Genomic DNA, 17,276 nt, shown 5'->3' with positions numbered 1-17,276 from the left:
CACAGAACTCTATATATATCATCAATCCAACATGTACTAACCTACTAATACCCAGTGCGACACTTTGGAAATGCTAGTCCAAGCTAATAATGTCCTGTGTTTTAGCTAAGTTTTGACTTGGGTTGCGGAAAGTGTTGCCAGATAAAACACAGGCTGCCCAGTTATACTTGAATTTAAGTAAGTAGCAAATAATTTATCATGTGAGCATGTCCCGTGCAATATTTTGTTTTGCTAAATCTGACAACCCTCACTGTGACAGAGTCTTGTTGCACAAACCTGGTGGGGTTTGAAACGGCCCTAATTTCCATTCCATTGTGCACCCTGCTTCCCCTGGGAGCCTTGGGGACCCTCCTCTGACAGGCAGCAGGCCAGTTATGCAGCTACTGTTGGGCTGAAGATGGTTACCTTCTTCAGGGTAGCACGCCGGGACCCCGCGGGAGCCCATTATCAGGTTGCCATCTTCATCGTGCCGCTCCAGGGTCCCCGGGGGACAGGTGGGGATGGGGGTGGTGGGCTCAGGGGTGGTGGTGGTGGTGGTTGTCGGTGTAGTGGTCTGGACGGTGGTCGTTGGGCGCGTGGTGGTGGTGGGCCGGCGCGTGGTGGTTCTGGGCCGCGGGGTTGTTGTGGCGGGCCTCGCAGTCGTGGTGGGGGCGCGAGTGGTTGTTTTGATGACCTCCAAGCCCACCAGGGGCTTCCCTCCAAGACTCAAAATGGGCTTATCCTGGGCACTGGCCACGGGTTTGCCATGTCGCCCCTGCCCGAAGAGGGGGAGCCCATCAGGGCTCACCACCGGGGTCCCTCCAAGATCTGGAACAAAATCAGACACAATCTGTGTAACGAGGGGACACGATTGGAGGAAACAAAAAGCAAGGGGAAAGTTCTTCTCAAAGCTTATCTATTCTTATCTTTTAATCCGTGAACAGCAAGGAAATAATTAAAAGGGTATCAGCTGAGGTAGGAACATCTGCTGTTACAGAGAAATTTCTAGACTTACTATATTGCCCAGTACTCTCTACCACTTTATCTAAATGAATGAATATTCCCTCAATACTGCCCATTACCCTGAAATAACTCTTAGTCTTTAGAAGGAAAGTAACTCTTTCCTTTTTCTCATTCCTACATCTAAGGAGGAAAAGTCTTACTTTGGACCAGGGGTGGCAAATATTTTCTGTAAAAGCCAGAGACTAAACACTTTTAATTTTTATGGGCCATGTTGAAACTACTCAACTCTGCCATTGTGGGCAAAAAGCCATAGACGGTCCACAAACACACGAGTGCTTTTATGTTCCAATAAGTCTTTGTGAGTGAGCAGCGAAATGTGAATTTCATATAATTTTCACGTCCCAAATACAGGCGCCTCGGTACTTGTTAATTCATTCTGGAACTTGTGACAAGTGCCAAAACTGATGAGTACCGAGCAAGTGACAAGCAATGAAGCATGTTCCCTTGTGGGGTGGCCTCATGACTCATACAAGTTCTAGCAGGCGCAGTGAGCCCCGGGTGAGCACCGAGTGCTGGGACCGTTCTTTCGTGCCAAAATGAGATGCGTGCAGGGTCTGATGAGTTGCAAAGCTAACGGGTACTGAGGTAGGACTGGATTATTATTCTTTGATTTTTTTTTTATTTTTATTTTTTTGCAATCATTTGAAAATGAAAAAAACTCTTCTGAGCTCACAAGCCATAGAAAACAGGCAGCAGACAGGGTTCGTCCTGGGGGTCGCAGTTTGCTGACTCCTGCTCTAGGCTGCCCATTTCCAGAACAAAGTTGAGTACCACCTCTCTTAGGATGGCGGATTCTATTGGAAGAATTACTGACATCTGTATCAGGGAAAAAGCACATGGCCAAAAGCAACAAGACCAAGGGCACCCATTCAGGATCAGGGATAGGAGGAAAAGAAGTTGTATCCTACAGCTAAGTCAGGACACTTCTGTTCCTTCCAAACCGGTCTCACTTACCCACTATGGTTCGACCATCTCCTCCTAGTTTAACCCGAAGAGCATTGCCATGTGAATCTTGGAGGTACCTTCCTTCTGCATTCAACACTAACCCACGATCAAGATCCACCACCTAAATCCATGACATAGATTAAAGACTATTTTGGACATTTCAAAATGTTCACATTAATCCAACTGCATGAATACATGCATGAAGCTTCCAGAGAAGGAAACCCTAAAGTGAGTAGAAAACATTATTTTTGTTGGCATCCCTCAGAAGGTTTAAAAAGAATAAAGTACAAAACAGTCATATTTCATATTACAGTCTTACCCATACCACATATACAGTCGTCCCTCTCTATATCGTGGTTCACTTATCACGGCCTCACTGTACCGCAGGATTTTTAAAAATATTATACTTAATTATTTACCGCGGATTTTTTGCTCTATCGCAGGATTTTGTGTTACTGTACAGTAAATACTAAAATAAATATAAGGTTCTCACTTCGCAGATTTTCACCTATTGCAGAGGGTCTAGAATGTAATACCCATGATAAGTGGGGGATCACTGTAAATTATTTTAAGTTTCTCAAATATACAAAAGATGTTCAAAATAGTTTTGCCATGTAGTACACTGTGTTAATGCTGACAAGCAGGAAAAAACCCAAGTGTCCATTAGGCAGAGATTAAATAAATTTGGCATGTCCATACAGTGGAATACTATGCAGCCCATGAAAAGGACTTAGAAATTCTACGTATATTGGCATATACAGATATGAACTCAGATCACAGGGCTGATGGTTTTTCAAAAATAAAAATATATTCTTTTTTGTCTATAAGCTTAACACTACAGAGAAAATAATCTGGAAGGGTATATCCCAAAGTGTTAACAGTGATTATCTTTGAAAAGTGGTTTAGAATGTTTATCTTTTTCCTATCTTAATGAATCATTTTAATCTCTTGCAATAAACATGTATTGCTAGTGTATTAAAAACATGACGTTTTTTCATGTTACTGTTAATGTTAAAAATCAAAGTTGCTATAATAAAAACAACGTAATTTGTAATTAAATTTCCCAATAAAGTATGTATGCAAAAAGTTTATATATCCTAAGGAATTATAAAACTTGGGGAAAAAAGGGTATTTTTACCTCTGTTAAGGAACAAACTCATGGTCCACACTTGTGGTTCTCAAACTGTGGTCCTAGCCCAGCAGACTGTCACCTGGGAACTTGTCAGATATGCCCATTACCTGGTCCTCCCTCAGGCCGTATCTGATAAACCCCCAGGGACTCTGATGCTCCCTAATGTTTGGGAACCACAGCTCAGCAGGAAGCAAGAGGCCAGTGAAGGCACCCCGCTATCAGACTACTTTGTTGGAACCTGTCTCAGTAATTAAAATAAGACTCATGGATATTAACCCTATTTTCGAAATCTACCATTACAGTTCAATTCAAAATTGTTTACATGACATTTGCTTTAATATCTATTCTTCGTATAATAAATTTCTGTCCCTTTGGGAAACGATAAGGTGTGTCTTTAGAACGCTTCATGAAATCCTTCAAAATGTTTTTCTAATTAGTATAGATGGGAAGCGTTGATTGGGAATTAATTCCACCATGAATAACTTTTCGATTCTTTGAAAAAATACTTTTACCCTCAACCCACCCAAAATCCCTAAACATTTATCTTAAATCCAGGGAGCTGGTCATTTAGCTTAAACGTACATAAAATACTAATACTTGTTTTTTATTTTGGACAAACAACAATTACTGTAAGATTCAAAAGGTGATCTGATAAGAATTGCCTATTTGACCCAGGTTTTTCTTGTTTGTTCATTTATTTTTACCCGACTTCCTTTTATAAAGGATTTAAGGCAGTTTATAGAAAATATGTGTACTATTTAATTAAACAATAAACAAAAAATAAACTGGAAAAATAAGAGTGCCTTTGAGAGGCCAGGCATCAAGTTTTACACCACTCCTGTGGTTAGACCATACCTTTGTCTGCGCTCCCTAACCAGTCAAAGCAAACGGAAACAAGCGCTCATCATGCCCTATTAGGTATGAGAAGAAAACTAGCCACCTAGGAGAATCAAAGGTTTTTCTGATTGCTGGAAGAAATGTGTATAGTGTGGCAGATTGAACAGATGAGGGGTTAAAACTAGAGAAAAGGGGGAAAAAACACCGCCGCATGATTAGTACACAATGTCCGCCATATTCCTCCTCCCAATGGCGCGAGAACAACCGAGATGCGTAAGGAAGTTTACCCTACCCACTTTGTTCCTTGAGGGCCATTGATAACTCTCTGTCCACTCGGTTTTCCATTACTGCCAGGCAGTACTTGCCCTTCCACACTGGGTCTGCCATTATAACCTACAGTGGAAAAAATAGTAATAATGAGAACCTGGTCAATTCAGCATTCCTGGGGAGTTGGCTTCATACCAATCGACACGTAGCAACACCTCATTTCAAACAGAAACACGAAATAGAATTGTAAACCAATAGCTTGTCTGGATGAGATAATGATAGTCTAAACTGCGGCTTCTACATGACAAATACGAATGTCAATCAAGAGTAAAGTCACGGTGTGCTGGCAGGACTAGGGGGACGGGCGTGTTCGGCGTAAGTAAATTATCCAGATGACGAGTCAAGGCCGCAGTAGCCGGAGCTTTATTTTAGCCAGTTGGAAGGTGGAGTGGGGGTGGCGCTGGAAGGATGGAGAAAACTGTCTCTAAAATGTTCTAGCTGCTGAACTGATCTTCTCAGTAGGTTCACTAAACACGATGACTATTTCTGGCAGACTCGTGCCCCATCGTCAACCGCCAAGTACAAATGCACAGTGCTGTCTCAGAGTTTGCTGAGCTCTGTGGGACTGCGGGGGAAAGCATCTGCTCAGAGAGGAAGGACGAGGTCCGGCTGGCAGCCCTTTCGGTTGCTGTTCCCGTTGGTGCCTTTCTCCTGCCCTTCCTCTCCGTCTCCTGCCATCTCTCAGCTGCGGTTCGCAGGGGGCTCTGCTGGGGGCCCTCTGCGGTCCGGTCCCTGAGTGGGCTTTCTGACAATGATTTGCAAGCCGGAGACTTATTTCTTTTGCTCAAATAGTTAATGAAAATTAAATCGTTACTGAGTACTATGTACAAGGGCCTGTGAGTTTCACGTTTATATCCAGGGTCTTACTTAAAATAGTCCATTTTAATGGAAAGTGGCCTTCATGTGAGGCCTGTACCCTGTCTTTACATTGGACTAAACTAACAGCACGTTGTACAGATGAACAAATACTAATACATTCATTCAGAAATGTCCCTTTAAGCCCTGATTCCCTACAAGGAGAAGGCAAGGTGCTACTTAGCTGAATGCACACTTAGGAGAAATACCTTGGGTCCCGCCCTGAGGTCCATGTGGACTCCAGGTCACGGTCATGGCTGTCTACGTCTGTCTATCCCCACTGTAAGTCACACATCGGCCTGTGACAACTCTGTGTGACAACTGTCTTTAACATGTATTTTCTACAGGCTTTAAACAACATTCACTGAGTGCCAACCCTAAGCAATTCATAGCCAAGACGGAGTTTGCTCCGTGGGGCGTTCAGCTGAGAGTTGTGTGTTCGGAATCGACAAGAACATGATCAAAGAACACAGGATGTATCTAATTTCCTACTCCAGTTCCTTAAATGGGCCCTGGCACGTGAACAACTAAAAATGACCCAAATACAGGAACCTGCGTTTGGCATCATGGCTGTGACACATTGTCACAGGTGAAGAGCATATGCTGTGCAGTCGGAAGGGCAGCATGGGACAGTGGGGCGACGCGGGCTGCGGAACTCTGTTTCCGGATTAGGGTTAGAGCTCAGCCACGTCCTAGCCGTCGGCCGTGGGGCAAGCCGCTCAGAGCCCTCAGCCCCAGCTTCCTCCTCTGAAACCCGGGAGAACCCCTGCAAACCCTACCGGGGGCTCAGAGGATGAAATCGCGTCCCGTCTGCGAAGCTGCTAACACCGCGCTAGGGCGGAGCAGGCGTGGGAGAAAACAGAACCGGAACTGCTGTGAACACTATTGACAACAGTAACGAAAACGTGGGAGAACCGAGTACCTGGTCTGAACGGGGGCCTCGCAGGCTGGCGTGAGAAAGGGTTCCGGAACCTCGAGTTCATCATGCGCTGCCGCAGGGACAGCATGGGGGTGGTGGAGGCGTAGACCGGCGGCGCGCGGGTGGTGTGCTGTGGCCGGGCCGGGGTGCCCACGGCGGCTCGGGGGGTGCCGGAGCTGTGAGGGGGGAGTCTGGGCGGGTGGTGGGAGGCTCTCGGGGAGCTGCCTGGAGAAGGAGGGCGCTGCGCCGGAGTGGGGTTCTCGTCCTGCGGGGGACTCCCTCTGGGGGGCGCCGGGACAACGGCTGACTCCGTCTCAGCGCTGTCCCCACCCGCGTATTTGCTGCCCCTGGGGAGCGAGGGGGAGGGCCACTTTGAGACAGAGGAAAGCAGCGGGTCCTCCTCCTTTCCTCCTTTGAAAATCCCCGCGTCCTCCTCCTCCTCGGCCGAGACCGACTGCTGAGATTTAGACGTCAGGGGCTCCTTCTTGGGCGGCGTGGCCTGGGACGCCCCGTCCTTCCTCCCCGCCGCCTGGGGTCCTGCCCGACCGGGGGCCCTGGCGCGGGGGTGGGCGTGGGGCCTTCCGGGCCTCGGGAAGGAGCCCGGGGGTCTGCGGAGGTGGCCGTCGCTCGCGCGTCCCGCAGGAGCCTCCACCTGGCGGTGCTTGGGAAGGGCCGGGGTGGCGTCCTTGGCCCCGGCCGAATGTGCGGGCGCCCGGACACCCGGGCTCTCCACCTCCGTGCTGTCGTCGAGGTTTCCACCGTTCCTGCTCTCGGAATCCTCGTTCTGGTTCCGGGGAGACGTGGGGGACGACTGACCGCTTCTGGGCGCGTCAGCGGAAGGGTCCAAGGAGGCGCTTTCGGGCGACACAGGGTGGGGACGCGCGGCCTGGGGGAGCACGGGCTTCCTTCTGGACGCACTAGAGCCCGGGTGGTGCCGTGACTGCGCCGCGGGCAGCCGAGCGGGGGACGGTTGCGTTTTGGGAGACTCCCTTTCCGCGCCCGGATCTGTGCCCCGTTGCACATCGTGTGCCTTAGAGGGCAGAGCTGTGTCCTGAAGGTGCGTGCCTGCCCGGGTCCCGGCGGCTTTGGGGTTCTCTGCCAGCGCTTCCTTCCGCTGAAGGCCCATCCCTCTCTGGGGACCTCTGCGTGCGTGGTCCAGGCCCCGGGAGGCAGGCTGCTGGGAGGAGGAAGGCACGTGGTCGTTCACCGCAGTGGCAGCGAGTGGCTTTTCATCTTCTGGTTCGCCCTCCTCATCACGGATCCCCGAGCCACCCCTGCGATCGGACGCTGGGTGAGAATTCCCCCTCGTGTGAACTCGGGAGGGCGTGGTGGATGGCGCGGAGCTGGAGGGCTGGAGTCGGGGTCCTCGGCCGTAGCCGAACCTGTTTGGGTATCTGCCGTGGGCAGTAAAGGGCCTGTTTCTGTGCGAACTGAAATGACCAGAGACAGGGGGACGTGCGGGCAGCCGGGCCCGAAGCGTCTGGGCGGTGACCTCAGCCTGCCTCCCCTCTTCTTCTGCATCATTGTCACCATCGCCATCAGAAGCATCCACTCTCTCAGGCACCTGTGTCCTTAAGGCGAGACGCGAAGAGACCAAGGAGGACTTGGTAGGGCGTGATGGTGCATGGGACTTAGTGGCTGGAGCGTGGTGTCCATCCTTTCTGCCCCTGGAGAGCGGAGGCCCAGGGTGCGGTTTGGGGAGCAGCAGCCTAGATGATCCCCCAGGGGCTGCAGAAGGTCTCGAGGGTGGGGCTGAAGCACTTGAGTTTTCCTCCCCAACCTCAGAATGGGGAGGCCTCCGCGCTGGCAGGGCTGGTCTGACACCATGGTGTGCGGGGCCTCTGTCACGCAGGGGACTGGAGGCAGACTGGCGGCCGGGCCACAGGGCCGGCTGGGTGGGGGCTGCACTCTTGGGCTGCAGGTGCTCAGCGGAGGTGTCCTTGAGGTGGGGAGAGCCTGCGGCCTGCTTTTCCTCCTCTTCGTCCAGGGAGTCATTGTCTGTAGAGCTGGAAGGCAGGTGGGCAGGGCGGTGAGGGCTGCCCTCTGTGGATGTGAAGGGGACAAGGGCGGCCGAGGCCAACGGGGATGCCCCCGGACGAGGGTGGGAGGGCCGCAAGGAGCCAGGCTTATCCACGCCTTCCTTCCGGGGCAGCACAGGCGTTCGGACTCTCACGGGAGTCCTTCCAGAAGCAAGGACCGGGTGGACAGGGCTGCTTGGTGGCCTCTGCTGTCGCTTCCGGTCCTGGGTCCCCAAGGGCAACGTCGGTGGGTCCCCCTGGGAATCCAGCTCCTCCTCATTCGTGAGCTCAGTGGACTGAGGGTTTCTGGGCACCCCACCATTGGCCAATATTTTGTTCTTCAAGTCGAGAATAGGGTTCTTGACATTTCTCCCTTGAGGAGAAACAGGCAGATGGGTGTGTTCGGAGGAAGCTGGGGCTTTGGGAGAGGAAGAGGAAGGCTCGCGGTTTTCAGATTTCCAGTTATCCTCCACATCTGTGTTCTGCTGAGCATCAGACTCACTCGTCCTGGCTGAAACAGATTTTAAAGAATTTGCCATCAAAGAAGCCATTCAAAGGCAGTGCAACAGGAAGTGAGTATTAAAGATGGTGGGGGAAGCATTTAAAATGGGTAATTATAATTGACCGCTTCTCATTCTATAGAACACGGGACACATTTTCTCGATTATAGCGGTCTCTTTTAAAGTCTTCTTTTGCTTTAAGTAATAGATAAGGTTCTAGAAAATATGTGTGAACTGAATTTCTATAAATTAAATTAGGTTATGTCACAGCTTGTTACTGGAAGGAATTCTCAAGTGAGTACTTCGAAGTAATCCACTGATTTTGCAAAAGCAAGAATCTTAGGTAGGATTTTCTTAATAAAACTAATTTTCAGCATCTTACAAATGTGTTCTAGCTGTTCTTGACAATGTAGGCAACAAAACCATATCACCCTGGTCTAAAATGTTGAACAATCTCTACTCCTGGCGATATGGGGAAGTGGTGTATGTGACTGGCAAGTGATTTGGGTGAACAACAAATTTGTAATTTTTGAAGCGTTACAACAAGTTCCGTATCCCCCCGACATGTCCTTACTTGCGTTCTCTTTCTCCATTAAAATCTCTTCAATAATGGTTACATTTGTAATTCCAAAATAGGGCCAAAAATAAAAAGACTCTTGAGGTAGGCAAAACGTTACGTCTACCCTACAATCTACCCTTTCTGGAGAGCAGAAACGAATAGGGAGAGGCATGCTGTGAGGAGGGGCTACTACATAACAAAGGGGAACCCCGAGGGAGCAAACGTCACCTATTTCCGTTTCTTCCAGGGCAGAACTGGGTGATGCTGCACTGCGTGGGGGGAACCTTGCAGCGTGTTCTGGAGAGAGTACCTGTATCTGGTGGGAATGTGGGGAAGCAGGAAGGACGTCTCTCCAGTTTTAGATTTCATTAACTTGCTTGTATTGCTATGGATCAGATGACTAAGGTAGCTGAAATTCTTCTGAGTAAAACCGCCCTCCAAAACAACAGAATACAAACTAAACGTTTCACGTGCTATTTAGAAATTGAAGAGAGCGAACAACTAAAAATGTCACGTGGCACTTCTAAAAATGGTCTTTCCCTGTCATCACAAACCCCAGATTACACAGTGTGTCATATTTTGGTAATGTTTTTATAATAATGTAATAGTAATTAGTGTTATTAGCAATCAGTAACATTTCAGTCTTTGGGGACACTAATTTCTAAAGGGACTATAAAAATATTTTTAAATATTTTAGAAATTACTGTGCAGACTTAGCCCCCCAAATCATCAGTGGAGCAGTTCTGAGCCCCAGAACCTTGATCCACAGTAACACGCCGCCATTCGCAAAGAGAGAGGGAAGGAAGAGACGCGAACACACGGTGCTTACTTGTTGGCATGGCGACGACGAAGGCTTTGGAGTGAGGCCCCATTCCTCTCCGGTTTGCGGCCCGGACTTTGAAAAGATAGCGTTCCCCAGGCTGCAGACCGTCCACCAGGGCAGATGTGGTCTCTCCAGGGTAGGTGAGGGACTTTGCTCCAAACGGTTTGAGAGCCGGGGCGTATGAAAGAATGTATTCTGAAATGATTTGGCAGACGGTTGGAAGGAGGAAACTGAAAACAGTCCTGTGTCCAGCAGACAGACTGTATGGGCAGGATGAATTAGAACGTGCATCACTAGGATGAATCCTCTAGCAATGCACGCCAAGGCAGCAGCTGGAGCGTCCAGACACAGGAGAAGGGAGACTAGCATGCACTTGGGCTGTGAGAGAGAGCCACCTAGTTCATTAGCTGGCAGTTGCCCATTCTCAGCAAATTCAATACATGGTGCCCTGGCTTGGCAGTTCAGCAGGTTAGAGTGTCGTCCCAATACACCAGGTTGCGGGTTCGATCCCCGGTCAGGTCACATACAAGAATCAACCCGTGAATGCATAAATGGGTAAAGAAACAAATCAATGTTTCTATCTCTAATCAATAAATACAATTTTTAAAAAAGTTTAACACGTGGAACCCAAGAGTCCATCTTCATATAGTATACCAAAGACTTTTTTATGGATTCAGTTCATTTGAAAAAATTTAATTGTGTCAAAGCATATTCTTCTATTGCGTTTTATATTTCTCATACATAAAAAAATGTCCCAATGTAATGATGACTTTTCAATGCCACAACTACACCTTTATGAAAACTACCTAAAGCAGGGTTAAGACCTGTGAGTCCTTTTGGGCATGAAAACTCAGTAGCTGTTATTATTTCTGGAAATATTGAATTGACTACCAGGGAGCTGCTTTCACCAAAGAGAGGTAAATATAAACTAAGACGTGGGAGAAGGAAAGAAAATAAGTAGTGTGGTAATAATGTCACTAAAGGAGCAATGACTGATTTTTTAATAACTATAAAAAGAAGTTAGCTAAAAACTGCCTTTATTCATTTTTTAGAAGCCTCTGTGGCAGCACGACAGTACTTAATTCAGACAGAGCCAATGTTAAAATTTTTATAAAAAGAATTTTCAAAAGCGGCCAACTAAATATTTCTTCTCTTCATTTGTTTCTAATTTACTCCCCTGGGAAAACATGAGCAAGAAGAGTTCAATATATTCTCCTAAAAAAAAAAAAAAAAAAAACTGGGAAATTAGAAAGCATTAAGTTTAGAAAAGACGATCTCCTGTCTACCTTCTGTAGTTCCATGAAAAGCTCCTTACAGGTCCACAAAGATAACTCACAGTTGAATACCAAAGACAACCATTCTGTTTTTTTTTTTTTTTTTTTTTTTTTTAATTAAGAAATTCCTAAAGGAAATCAGTGCTAATTTTCTGGATTTCTTTAAGCTTACACAAACTTTTCATGGTTTCTGGACACTGCACTTCATAGTTTCTGAAGACACAGTTGTCTTCCAAAATTCTGTAACAATAAAAGGTACCCCTAGGGTACATTTGTACAAAGTGATGTCAAGGAAAAACCCCAGAACATCCCTTTAAAATATCTTTAGCAAGCCCTGGCTGCTGTGGCTCAGTGGATTGAGCCTCGGCCCGTGAGCCAAGTGTCTCAGGTTCAATTCCCAGTCAGAGCACATGACTAGGTTGCACGTCAGGTCCCCAGTTGGGGGCGCGTGAGAGGCAACCACACAGTGATGTTACTGTCCCTCTCTTTCTCCTTTCCCCTCTCTCTAAAGATAAATAGATAAATAAACAAATAAATAAATTATTTTTAAAAAATATCTTCAGCAGACTTATGTAAGGTTCGTCAATGTTTTTACATTAAAAAGAAAAGATTTGTGCCTTTATTTAGTGTTCTCGCCAGACTTTTAAAAATTTAACTATTTGTGAATATTGTATTCTATTTTCAAATCTACAGTCTTGTTATTTTAAGGTCATATTTTCTTCAATTCCCCAAAAGTAATAAATTTAAAAGGATGATCCATTTTCCATCTCATTTTCATACTTGTGTTTTCAAACCCATTAAAAATATTTTTGGTCTCATTCAAAACCCTTATGGTCCCACTGGGTACCTGCTCACTCCTACTTTCTGTGATGTTACCGGCACAGCGAAAAGAGCCGGACCATGAAAAACAAGGCATCATTTGTACAAGGAAAGGTCAGGATGTCGCACCCAGACAATTAAAAACGGAAAACACCCAACCCAGCAGCAGCACCCAAAACCTTGCGCATAAGGAAGGTGAAGGTCATCTTCATGACAACCTGGATGTTAATGACAATGGAAAAAACCAACGCTGCATGAAACACCCCGTCTGCTGGGTTAGCACCGCACAGATGTGTGTCGCTTCCCTGTTTCTTGCACAGATCACCAGACCCGTGATTAGAACCAGTGTTTATCAGAGTCAAGGTCAGTGTGTCTTATCTGAAGGTTTCACTTCCAGGCACACCTTCTACTTTAAGGAACGAGGCTCCTACCTTTCACTTTGCCCTCAGTCTCAGGCAGCGCGTCCCAGGCTACCGTGACAGCTGTAGTTTTGCCATTGACTGGCCAGACGTTTAAATTCTCAGGAGCTGTAGTAGGAGCTACAAAGGAAGGTCAAGGGTCCAAGTTTTAAAAATGCCCTCGTGCATACTTTAAAAGTCAATGGCATACAGTCCTTTCATGCACAGTTTTATGGAAGAGTTACTGAGTTAACTTTTATTATAATGAGGGAAAATTCTACATCTGCTCTTGCGTGACATGATTTATTCCAGCTCCACCAGCTCAGAGAGTGAGCTTAGACATACCTAGAGAAATGCTTTTAGGAATCAGGATTTCTCTCATTGCTGAATATTGAAGTAGACAAACAGGATTACAAATCCAGGCTTTTTAAAATAAAGACATAGTTCAAAGGAAAATAACTTTAACTCTGGATACAGAGCAGAATTCTCCCCCAGAATCAAATACAACCTCAGCCTAAGGAAAGAAGTCTGTCCTACACCCCAGAGCCATGGGTGCTGCACGGACATTCACATGTACAGGGATGATTCATGGATGCTTCACACTGGGATTTAACATGCTGCACATGTCAGAATAACAAGCTAATGAAAGGAACCAGTGAAGGGCATAACACGGATGTAAGGAAACAGTTCCTTAACTTCTTTGTGTTCATACATAGACACACTACCAAGATTTTGTGTTGGCGTAGCTTTAAAAAAAAACCTAGACTGGCCTTTATCACCCCTGGCTTCTTAAACTCTCTTTCAATCTTATGTTAGGGGCATTCCCAGACATGACCACCCTCAGGTCACTTTCAATACAGACCGGATTCCGGGGTTCTTTGGAAGACAGATGTACTCCACTTGCCATCTCTTTCACCCTGTGAAATACGGACCGCAAATTCATACATGGTGTCTGGAGCCAGGCCCTCGATCAGCACGCGCCGGTGGGAGGCCTGCTGGTAATCCCACCTTGCCAGTTCCCCCTTTTCCCGATGGCGCACAGTGTACTGTCTGGAAGAAAACACAAGGTGCCAACTTTCTGCAACTGAACACTAGGCTGCTTGATATTCTGCCTTCCCCGCGAGTGATAATTTGGGGCGGTGACTAGGGAGATCAGAGAAGATCTCTGTGCTTTTGACTGTATTAGTGGCTCAAAGAATCTATTTCAGATACAGGCAAAGGCGTCTGAAGCAGGTCAGAAAAGATGACTTTTTAAGATCGAGAAGTCTTACTGCTCAAAAGCTGAAGCAGGGATTCGGAAGGGGGAGGACAAGGGACGGCTTTGAGGGGGCAGGTGCCATATCAGGGATGTGTGTGCACATGCGTGCGCATGTTCGTGCATGTGTGTGCTGGAGGAAGGGCAATGTTCAGGATCAGAACTGGCCTGAAAAGAAAGACAAAAAGACTCATTTCATGCCAATTCAGGCATGTTTCCTAGAGGTTCTAGGGGGAAGGCCACATGTGGTTTTCAGTAGACTCATTAGCATGAAAAGGAGCAAAAATGTGTAACAAATGGCAGGACAGGGGAGCTGATGAAGAGAACTCGCACAGGAAATGATCAAGGGGAGAGCACAGTGGGACCCAACATGGCAGCCTTCCGTAGTCCCAGACAGAAGACATCCTCAGCCCCCTGAGCTCTGCAGATGACATCACTGGGCTTTTGCCAACAAACTGACTTTGCGGACACTTTGGAGTGGAAAGCATGGGATGCTTTAAAAGTGTGCTGTGCATTGTGACATTTACTCGGTCCGCATAAGGCTTCAGCTGCAGACATGGCCCGCCAGTGAACACGAGTGTCCTGCTCAGAAAACGCAAGCCCGCTTTTGTTTCCATGGAGATGCTGGAAATCCTAGTCCACGGGCAATCAGGGACACTCACATGGAGGGGCCCTGTGGCTGGGGAAAGCCACCACGAACTTCCTGAGGTCTTTCAGAGGAAGCAGATGTCTTTTTAAACTAACAGACAGTGAATGAAACTGTATCTAAATCAAATAACAGTGTATGTATCATATATCTAATATATATTTCTCAGTATTATAGTTCATTCGTTTTTTAAAGGACATTCACTTTTCCTGGTTGTAGGTTCAAAAATTAATACCAAACCTATGTCTATCTCTTGCTATATAAACTATTAAGTCACTTAACTCATAACATTTTGATGACTGTTTTACTGGACATAATGTTCACCAGTGGTCTTTTTAACACAAGACTTATTTTAACCTTCTGATTGGTTTTCCTTCTATTGCTATTGCAAACCAATATAAAAACCAGAACAGCACAAGGTCATGGCTTAAGAAAAAAATCCGGTGCATTTATAATGCACACATGAGCTACACATGTAGCAAGCGGGCCCCTGAAGAATGTCTAAAGGGGAGCCGCTGTGTGTGAGGCATCAGACGAACGCCCACCACTCCGCCAACTTCATGGCTCGCAGGAGGCAGGGAGAGGCCCCTCCCCAGCTGCGCCCATGTCCTCTGCCCATGAGGACGGCATTAATGAGGCCAAGCAAAGGCCACTGGGGATGAGAAAGAAATGCCACCGAGGACATTTGCAGACACAACATAAGACTGAGCAAGTGAGGTGTGAGGTCCCGCTGTGGGCGTCACACACACGAGGCCCTGGGAGCATCTGGTCTGTGGGACCGCGCTTGGGATTCACCGGATTGTTGCCAGGAGTCTGTTGTTTAGCTACCAGGGAGACCAGCATTCACACAAGTCAAAAGATAAAATCATTCCAATAAACACACGTCTCTTCAAGGCCAGAAAACCCGATCTCTCAGCCGTGAAAGAAGGACGGAGAAGTAAGGACGAGTACCTTGATGCAACAGTTTTCTTCTGTTTTTCCACCATGGGGTCCACCCAGGCTACAAGCACAGACTGGGATGACATAACGCGGACACTGATGTCCTCCGGGACGTCCAGTCCATCCTCCTCTGAAACGACAGGGGGGCGTGTGGAGAGGCCGTCCCTAACTACAGGCTCCGCCCTAGTGCCTTCGGCCTCCAGAATTTATTAGTCACCTGGACGACTGTTAAATTGCTTATGCGTAACGCAGCCATACAGAGAAGGAAAACTCTGACTCCAAAAAACCTCCGCTGCCTTGCGGCATACCTCTTCAGGGGAAAGGCTAAGGGAGTAAACCCCGACAGAAAATCCGGAGCCGGAGTCCCTAAGGCGGTTTGACGTTGTAGTCAACACCGGCAACTCCTGCGGCGCACCTGAAGCCAAGCTGTATTGACTCCGTCTTTCCCTTGGACCCTTCAGCTGCGAAGAGAGGGGGGGTCTGCTGCATGGGCAACAGCAGACCCTCCATATCACCCTGCCCAGGCTCTGTAGCTTCAGCTTCACTGGAGAGGACACTCCAGCGTCATCGCAAGATGTCGATTCAACACGGGAGGAGACAGATACCGTGTCACTCCCGAGTCGGACTGCACAGCCATTCTCGGCGGTGCAGATAGACTCTTAAGAAGCTACACCATCGTCTCTCGAGACGGACGGCTGCCGACGAACGCAGCCATAATGAAATAAATAGAAAGGTAAGCCGTTATTAGGTCTGTTGAAGAACCCGAGTCCCCACGCTCGCCCTTCTTAACCCCAGTCTAAGAAAGAGGCCGTGTGCGTGAAAAGCCGCCCCGTCGGCGTACAGCGCAGCCTGACAGGGAGGCTTTGCCTCGGTCACAGCGACTCTGAGTGACTCGGTGTTTTCTCGGGATTCGCTGTAAGTTGCTGGAAAATAATTCTTCGCAGGACGCAAAACTTGGGGGGAAGAAAAGCCCAAGCCAGCATTTCCTTGGCAATCATGACACGAAATGAAAATTCTGATGCAAACAACAGCACGCGAGTCACGTTGGGCTCAACGTCCTCCCTCTGGAGAGCATGGGGTTCCAGGACAAAGTGACAGGCGTCTTCGCTACAGAAGGGACTCAGTTTGCCGATTTCCAGTGGAGTGCGTCCCCCACACAAAGCATACAGCTTGTGTTCGTCTCTAATGTAAACTCACAAGATGTCTTCCGTTTTGCTTTTGAGTCTCTTGGGCTTTTTTTTATCTGTTTGTTTGTTTGTTTTTCTTTTCAACTTTCAGGGACCATGTTTGCAGCTGTAACTACCAGTAAGGAAAGATAGAACTACTTAGCCTGTTAGAAAAGTCATTGAGGAGCTTCTTCTAGAGCAGCGATTAATGACTAAAAAGAGTGAAACATCGTGTAGGTAGGTCTTCTGCTATGTAATGTAAAAATTATAATAATAAATATATAATTATAATATATTACATAGTCGTCGTCGGCAGCCGTCCGTCTCGAGAGACGATGGTGTAGCTTCCTAAGAGTCTATCTGCACCGCCGAAAATGGCTGTGCAGTCCGACTCGGGAGTGACACGGTATCTGTCTCCTCCCGTGTTGAATCGACATCTTGCGATGACGCTGAAGCTACAGAGCCTGGGCAGGGTAATATGGAGGGTCTGCTGTTGCCCATGCAGCAGACCCCCCCTCTCTTCGCAGCTGAAGGGTCCAAGGGAAAGACGGAGTCAATACAGCTTGGCTTCAGGTGCGCCGCAGGAGTTGCCGGTGTTGACTACAACGTCAAACCGCCTTAGGGACTCCGGCTCCGGATTTTCTGTCGGGGTTTACTCCCTTAGCCTTTCCCCTGAAGAGGTATGCCGCAAGGCAGCGGAGGTTTTTTGGAGTCAGAGTTTTCCTTCTCTGATGTACCCTGACTGGAAGATCGAACCAGCGATACTTAGCTCGCGGGCCGACGCTCAATCCACTGAGCTAAACCAGCCAGGGCTATATTACATAGTAATATAGTGATATTTAACATAAAATTATAATTGACA

The 17,276-nt window shown here is 47.5% G+C and overlaps 1 protein-coding gene across 1 annotated transcript in view; it reads right to left on the bottom strand.

Annotated features, from left to right (window-relative positions):
- Nucleotides 1-17,276, bottom strand: part of FNDC1 (fibronectin type III domain containing 1) — a 79,443-nt gene that overhangs the window by 25,490 nt on the left and 36,677 nt on the right. Inside the window, exons 7-14 of the mRNA XM_090280043.1 lie at nucleotides 15,261-15,378; nucleotides 13,271-13,458; nucleotides 12,442-12,549; nucleotides 9,924-10,112; nucleotides 6,021-8,546; nucleotides 4,209-4,309; nucleotides 1,957-2,068; nucleotides 406-807 (exon numbers count right to left, since the gene is read on the bottom strand). Coding sequence (XP_090136169.1) covers nucleotides 406-807; nucleotides 1,957-2,068; nucleotides 4,209-4,309; nucleotides 6,021-8,546; nucleotides 9,924-10,112; nucleotides 12,442-12,549; nucleotides 13,271-13,458; nucleotides 15,261-15,378 — 3,744 coding nt within the window. The remainder of the gene's footprint in view (nucleotides 1-405; nucleotides 808-1,956; nucleotides 2,069-4,208; nucleotides 4,310-6,020; nucleotides 8,547-9,923; nucleotides 10,113-12,441; nucleotides 12,550-13,270; nucleotides 13,459-15,260; nucleotides 15,379-17,276) is intronic.

The sequence above is a fragment of the Furipterus horrens genome, unplaced genomic scaffold, assembly GCF_987537825.1.
Source record: "Furipterus horrens unplaced genomic scaffold, mFurHor1.1.pri manual_scaffold_6, whole genome shotgun sequence".
Taxonomy (NCBI): Eukaryota; Metazoa; Chordata; class Mammalia; order Chiroptera; family Furipteridae; genus Furipterus; species Furipterus horrens.
Note: the sequence above shows the minus strand (reverse complement) of the source record. Positions and strands in the feature narration are given on the sequence as shown.